The following is an 8049-nucleotide window of genomic DNA, read 5'->3' as shown; positions in this document are numbered from 1 at the left end:
GAGAAAGCTTTTCCTCACTATCTGTTCAAATCCATCAAATAATACACTGTAGCACCATACCTGAGAAAGACGGTGGCACTCTTATCCTCTCAAACTAGGTGTCTTAAGTGGAAAACGGTTCCTTTTCATCTCCATGCCTTAAGTATAGAAAAACAGAGAGCAGCCAGTGCTAAAATGAGAGCATTAGGACTTCTTCTCTTAAAGAACTCGAGCGATGACTCTAGGCCAGGGTGTCTCTCACTTCAGAGGTGATTTTAGAATAAACAGTTCTTCACATCAGCTTCTCTCTTCTGTTCCATATGAAAGTAATAGTACATACACCAAACAGGTCTGAAACATCTGGAACACCAGATTATTCATAACAGACAAAAGTCTTTTCATTACAGATTCAGGTCTTTAGACATGAAATGACCAAATTAAAAGATATATTTGGATTTATAAGAGACAATTTATGATAAACACAATAAATATATTTATATTTATGAAAGCACAAGAAAATATTTTTCTTAAAAAAGAAAGAAAGAAAGAAAGAAATACACTTTAACACTCATTTAGCAACGAAACGGGATTTAGCTCAGCACAGCATCCAGCAGTCCGCTAATCATACAGCTGGTGATTTTTTTTACCTTCAAGCTTAGAGAATATTTACTGCTTATATGCATAATTTACACTGTAAAATGATACTACTTTACTTTTAAAAAATTACAGCACCCCATGGAAGGTAAGCTTAGGGTTCTACACCAGGGGGCGCTGGTACACTCAACCAGCTCTGTGTGAGTCCTTATCAATGAATAAAAAAGTCACGACCAGGGCCGGCCCAAGCCCCCCATACCACCACCTCAGCACCAGATGCTTCATCATTTCATAGGGAGAGAGATATTGTGCAATAGGCTGAAGCACCCGGGCCTTTATCGACCACCCAAGCGGGGCATATCTGCGCTTGCCCAACAGTAGCAGCAGCCGACAGCAGGAATTGATTAACCTAGTATTGGGGTGCCAACTATGAAAGTAAAATTCATATAAAATCACCTTTATCGGTGTAATATCATTCCGTTTCAAGTTTCATTGTAATATTTAAAAGATTCGTTTTGGTTTCGATACATTTTGGTGCTCTTGGGGGCCCACTGGTTGCTTTGGGGCCCTAAGCAGATGCATAATTCGAGTAATTCGAGGGCCTCACGACGAACACAATCCTGCAGGTAATCACTCTGTAGTCCACTGTAGTCCAATTTCTTACCTTTTCGCTGTTACTGTAACGGATTACAGTCAGCTTTTGGACACTGATTACGCACAGATCTAAGCTAAGACACTAGTAATGGCATCGTTTTGGACGCAGAGGACTTACTTATTGCCAAAAACCTCAAAGTACACCTCGAAGATGCAGTCCTATTAGTATTTTGCCATCTTGTGTTAGGTAAAGATAACCATTTTAAAACATTAGTGGTGCTATTTGTCTTCATTTCCCAGTTTTTCTTTAGCGATCAGGACAGTTTTTCATATCCACTGGAGGAGGTCTGATACGGGGCGGAGACTAAATATGGTGCGCAGCAGCGGGCAGACCCCTTTTTCCAACATGAGAGGACTGATCGCGGAGTGTAGTGAAAAACAGCAGGTAATTCAGGCTGTACGTACATTTCAGCCCCACGCACATTTATTGTGTTACTAAAAAAATACAGACCTTTCAGCAGACCTTTCCAGATCTCTCCAGCAGTCAGTGACCCAATAGGTCATGATATTAATAATACACTGTTTGTACTGAAGATAAAATGAATAAAATTAGGCAGATATCATTTATAGTAGATAGATTAAATTAGGAAAAAATATAAAAATGAATAAATTAATCTTGCTATTGTATGAAGCAAGTTTTGCATGATGTTTATTATTTAACCTACCATTGCCTTTAATGTGTGGGTCTTGCGCATGCGCACACTGTGTTGTGCAGCGCTAGTTAGAACTAGCTATTTGACAGAACAACAACTAGAGGAAAGTATTTTCTAAGAGTGACATTACATCCCTATAATTCAGTCTCTTTTAGTGCCAACAAGCACTTCATGGTGGCCTTATGCTACATTACTGTACTGAGGGCCAGTTGGTGGCGATATGAGCCTCTGTTGGGGCGCCATCGCTCCTTACTGCAGAAGAAGAAACGATTACTGGCCTCCAGGCCAGTCTGCAAACACAACACCAGTAAACCTATAAATCCTCTACATTGTTCTGATATCTGGACTTGTTTCCGTGAGTCCATGATCCGATAAACTCCCCCAAAATGGACAACGACGAAAAACTGAAGTCTCTGATGTTCACGGTTACTTACATGCTAATGAAGCGCCGGAGGGACTTAACTAACGCAGAAGCTCGGAGACGGAATGAGGCTCAGCAGAGAATCAGACAGAGGCAGTATTTCCTCCAGAGACAGAAGAGGATGCTCATGGTAATGCTTATGAACCTGGGGTTATAGCTAGCTAGCTCTACATTTCGCTGGACATGTAGCTATTTCTGCTAACAGGGTCCATTCTAGCACAGCAGCGCCTGTTAGCTGGCGCTCCCCCAACCTGGTTTCTGACAGCCTGGTCCACCTGAGATGGATCCACTGATTAATGCTGTGTAATAAAACCTCCTAATGCACATCTGGTTGCTAGTATTTTCCCTGGTCAGTAATGTTAAAATAAGAGAACACAGGAACCAAAGCCATGTCCTTTACTGTAAGGAACCCAGTCAGCTCTTTCTGACCCTCTCATCTGATGGGATCATAAATAAGGGGTCATGGGCTCCCTTTAGGTGAAGTGGTCATCTCAATAAACCAGCATTATTAAAAAAAACAATGGGTACTCATTAAACTTAGGACCTTACATTTGTTAAATTAGTAGCTGCATCATTTACATTTAGCGAGTAACTTAAAAAAATAGATTGAGGGGTATCAAATAGGTGCTGCAGTGTTAGTGAAAGACCAGCACGTCTTCCACGGTAGATCTAGGCATGTTCAAGTCATTACTGGTACTGGTATGAAGCACAGGCTGAGGTGTATGCAGTAGTACAGTTGGAGGTAAGCTGTAGTACTCGCTGTATTAGAGCCTGGGATTTATTGTTTGGGGTTGTTTGGCATGGATAAAAACGTACCTTCAGACAAATGATTATCATCTAGGAATTTATTGCACTAAACAATATTATTATGATTAAAATGTGATAGAGTCTTACCCTAAAGCGTTCGTTTTCCACATTTATCCCACCTGTTGTAGTGTACACCCACACTAAGTGTACTAGGGGCAGTGAGCGCACACACACACACACACACACACCCGGAGCTGTCATAGATAGATCGATCGATAGATACTGTATCGATCCCGAAATTTTGCAGCCAGTAGCAATTGCACAATGCTGCAATACAGCACAGTGATGCAATACAATAATTACCACAAATAACAATACATAGAATACATGTAAAAAATATGCGTTTGAAACCAACCGGAGATGAAAGGCAGTGCAGTTGTAAAGAATAAGGAATAAAGCAGACAGATGACAATACTGAAAAAAGATGTGCATATATTGTTATTAAAGTAAAGTGTCAGTAGTGTCCAGGCGTGCAGATGTACAGGATGTACAGTAAAGTGTTAATAGTGCAGATTAAACATGAGAGACTCCGTCCTCATCCTTTTCCCTCCCTCTTCCGGCCCCACTGGGAAGAGTAGAAGAGCCTGATGGCTTTCGAAACAAAGGATCTCCTGAGTCTGTCTGCAGAGCAGCTATTTGTGCGGTGTCCTCCTCTCTGCCACCTTAACTACTGTGGGCAGCAGTTGGAGTTGGATGCCTTGCTCGAACACTCTGCAACCTTCTGGTCTCAAGCCCACTCCTCTAACCATTTGGCCATGGCTTACTATGTAGTTATTACTGTATAATTACCAATATAACAATCATCTTGGCTTTTATTACTTAATAATTTACAGTGATAACTAAATTCTGCACAGAAAACATGTAACACTGTTAACCAGCCACTGTTTTTTTTTTGTATGTGTTTGATCGGAAATCAAAATGTGTCCCTTCTTCGGTAAAAGTCCATCCATTTGTCTTTCTACCAGGGACTGTAGAAACGGAGTAGTTAATTAAAACCTATGGCAAAGAACAAAAAAAGTATAATTTGCGTAATATCACTTATTTATACATACAATTATCAGCTAAAGTCTAGTTGGTTTAATGGACATTACATATCGTTGCTGTTCAATGAAAACCATGGTGACTTTACAGGAGACGGTAAAAATGCTTTTAACTTTGAATGGAAGTCAATATAAAATTAGAGTTTATTCTAAATAGTGTTCAGAGCAGCTACAGGGTTCAAACTATGGATAAAAATGAACAAAAATGGAGATGCATGTTTTTGGAAGTCAACTTGTGTTTTCGTATCTGCAGATGCTGATCGCTCAGAGCACCCGCTCAGTCAGTGTTGCACGCACTCGCGCTTGGACCAACATAGAGAGTACCGACTGGTGGGAGCGGGTGGTCATGACCGAGTTCCAGCCCTCTGATTGGCTGGAGCGCTTTCGAATGAGTAGAGAGACCTTCTTTCTCCTATGTGGGAAGCTGAAGCAGCGCCTCACCCGGCAAGACACCTGCCTGCGGCCGGCGCTGCCCCTGGAGAAGCGTGTGGCTGTGGCCCTGTGGCGCCTGGCTTCTAATGTAGAGTACCGCACTATCAGCACGCTGTTCGGCGTGGGGCGCTCCACTGTGTGCAAGTGCGTGCGTGAGGTGTGCCATGCTATCGCTGTCATGCTCCGCCCCCTTTACCTCCGCACTCCCAGCCAGCAGGAGCTGGAGGATGCCGCCCGTCTCTTCAGCACTCGCTGGGGCTTCCCGCACTGCGTGGGTGTGCTGGGAAGCCTCCATGTGCCAATTATTGCACCAACCAGCAACGCTGACTGCTACTGGAACAGCCGTGGCTGGCTCTCTGTGGTCACTCAAGGTGTGGTTGATGGTCTAGGTCAGTTCTGGGACGTATGCGCTGGCTTTCCCGGCGGCACAGAACATGCCGCCATCCTGCAGAACTCTACGCTGTGGGCCATGGGGTGTGAGGGCAGCCTCTCGCCCCATGACCCACCGCCTCGGAACTTCATGGGCAAGCCCTTGGGTTACCTGATGTTGGGGGACGCTGGGTATCCTTTACAAAGCTGGCTGCTCAAGGGCTACCCAGAATCGGAGGGGCTGACCCTTGGACAGCGGGCTTTCAACCGGCGTCTGGAGAGGGCCCGCAGCGTGGTGGACGATGCCTTCCTCAGGCTCAGGGCACGTTGGCAGTGCCTGCTAAAAAGGAATGACTGCCATATGGACGTGGTGCCGACCATGATTTTGGCCTGCTGCATCCTCCATAATGTGTGCGAAGTGCATGGGGACACCTTCGTGGACGAGTGGGTTGATGCTGTGAGGCAGGAGGACAACCCGCAGCCTGCTGACGAGGCGTCGGCTTCAGGCGACAACCCTGCCGGAGAGGAAGTGCGAGCACTGTACTGCGAGTACTTCCTGCAGCAGGAAAATCAGCAGCACCAGCAGGAGCAACAGAACTGAGTGCAACAATAGGATGGACAGTAATGCATGTTGCATTTCAGTTCTTATTGCAGTGAAGACATGCAAGTAGAGCTGGAGGATATGACGATATTTTTCACAGTCATGAAAAATTGACACTGTAATGCTATCTGAACATATCATGGATATCGTCAGTATTTATAGAACACCAACATCTTGTTTCAGTACAGTGAGAGTGTAGTTAATCCTGCAGGCCTTTTTATACAGCTTTAAACAAGCCCTCGTCCAGCTGGCCTTTGGGGAATCCCTGATGCCAACTTAGGGACTGAGGGATCAAATGAACACAAGTGTCAGCTTTGGCATCAGACCTTGAAATCTGGATTGTGACTGCAGATAGAGCTTTGTTACTCTGCTAACTCACTAGTTGGCAGGCTGAAGACTACACCTACACTCTTAGTAAGGGTTTCACTGACTTGTAACAATAGTAGAACCCTTTTTACTGCTATACAACAATTTTAAAGGGCCATCCTCAAAATATGTTCCTGTATATAACTATTTAATTAAGGAACCCTTTAAACTCTTTCAGAAGAGTTTTCATATTAAACTGGCCCCCATAACTGCCCACGTTTTTGCTCTATCCCTATGGATGAACTGATTTTAAGGGAAAATCTGAATTGTCCAGATTGCAGCTGAACTCTGTAGCACTCTCTGGTGGCCTGTTAAGTGAAATTCAAGCAGTCAAGTCAATCTTTATCATTTTTATAAATCTATTTAAACAAAACTATGAACTAAACAACATCAACTAAATAATATTTGAACATTTTAATATTACCTAGACATAAAACAGACAAAAACCATAAGCCTGAAAACAAAGAGAGGTTTTCAGATTTTATCTAAATGCATCAACTGTAGGTGACATCCTTATATAGGGTGATAGACAATTCCACATTTTATGGCAGCTACAGAAAAAAGCTCTGGCACCTTTAGATTTCAATTAAAACTGGCTTAAAAAACAAGACACGAGGAGATCTTAAGACATGTGAGGTTAAATATGGCCTCAAAAGGTCAGAGCTTTTAGGGCTTTTTTAAATGTTTTAATTTAGGGCTTTGAAAACCACCAATATGAAACCTTAAAATCAATTCTCGATTTTACCATTAACCAGTAAAAGCCTAGCTGCCACATTTTGGACCTACTGTAAGCATGGCAAAGCTGACTAAGTAATTCCCATATATAGAGAATTGCAATATGCCAAGCTATGATGTGAAGCATGGATGACTGTTACCAGGTCCTTAAATGATAGAATGGATTTTAACTTAACTTTAACTTGGGGACTGAGGGATCAAATGAACTCAAGTGTCAGCTTTGGCATTCGGACCTGCCCATATTTTTGCTCTTTCCCTAATGGGTTGGTTTATTTCAGGAAAAATCTTGATATAGTAAATTGCAATAGCCAAGGCAGGTGTGATAAATGCACGGATGGCTGTATCCAGGTCCTTAAATGATAGAACTGATTTTAACTTTGTAATTATTGTAAGATGATAAAAGCTGGAGCTGAATACCTCAGTATTGTTCCCAATTCTTCCCAATACCACTGTTTTCTTGCCTCTTTTTTCCCTTGTAAAGTTCTTTTATGTCCTTACAAGTGTTTGTATTAAAACAGAACTATGTATTTACAGTATATTAATGTAGCTCGTATTGTTTTTGACATTTGTACAGAACCTTTAATTCACCTTTAAAAAGTTTGACACAACCTGCAGACCTCTTATAGAGAAGACTCTTTGGGAAACCTAATGTGGTTCTTCCATGATATCACTCAGTACCCTTTGTAGCGCCTTTATTATTTTTCTATCAGACCGTACGCAATCTGTCAACCCACGTTTCTTAATTTTATTGAGGTGACCCAGAAGTCTTATGTACCCTTATGTACCCTTCCCAGAAACTCAACTGACACAGATCTCTCGCCAGACTAACACACTTTTCTTGTCTGTTGTGTGCGCCATGTTGTGTCGTGGCAGCGGCAGCTGTGCTCGTGGAGATTTAGATTAAGGATGGCTCTGAGGTATAGTCTGGGTTAAGATTATGTTGAGGATTATATTGTGTATATATAGACCTGTCCTGTTGTTGTTTCGAGGGGAACGCACTGGAATCTGAGCAGACAAACCCATTTGGTGTCAGAAGATTTTAGATGACACATCTTTGTGGTGTTTTTTTTAAGGGATGTTATGGGCTTTATAAGTCTAAAGAACCTTCATTTGATGTGAGGTGCCCTAACAAACTCAAACCTGGTTCTTTATGCAACCAAATGTAGCTCTTCTGGTTCACAAAATCATTTTATGTTATTATATATTTAAATACTTGACTTACTTAATCATATCTGACTCATTTCCGCCACCACAAAATACGTAAATGACACATTACGGTTCAATATTAGTGCCACGTTAGCTGGGTATGGAAAATCTGCAAAGGCTGGGCCATTGCTCTGGACTACCGGCCTCTTATGCTGGCTCACACAAATTGTGACATCCAAAATAGGCAGTGAC

General features: G+C 42.4%; 1 protein-coding gene across 1 annotated transcript; it reads left to right on the top strand.

Annotated features, from left to right (window-relative positions):
* Window positions 1-2153: 2153 nt before the first annotated feature.
* Window positions 2154-7129, top strand: LOC140545866 (uncharacterized). The gene is made up of 2 exons (XM_072668895.1): window positions 2154-2431; window positions 4402-7129. Exons 1-2 carry the CDS (start codon window positions 2267-2269, stop codon window positions 5548-5550), a joined length of 1314 nt encoding a protein of 437 aa, XP_072524996.1. The 5' UTR covers window positions 2154-2266; the 3' UTR covers window positions 5551-7129.
* The last annotated feature ends 920 nt before the right edge of the window (window positions 7130-8049 follow it).

This window comes from Salminus brasiliensis, chromosome 23, assembly GCF_030463535.1.
Source record: "Salminus brasiliensis chromosome 23, fSalBra1.hap2, whole genome shotgun sequence".
In the NCBI taxonomy this organism is placed as follows: Eukaryota; Metazoa; Chordata; class Actinopteri; order Characiformes; family Bryconidae; genus Salminus; species Salminus brasiliensis.
The sequence above is the reverse complement of the archived record's forward strand: the minus strand, read 5'-3'. Positions and strand labels throughout refer to the sequence as shown.

Coding starts and splice junctions, on each gene's coding strand:
- LOC140545866 (XM_072668895.1), top strand. CDS start 2,267: ATGGACAACGACGAAAAACTGAAGTCTCTGATGTTCACGGTTACTTAC. Junction 2,432..4,401: donor GACAGAAGAGGATGCTCATG/GTAATGCTTATG, acceptor TCGTATCTGCAG/ATGCTGATCGCTCAGAGCAC.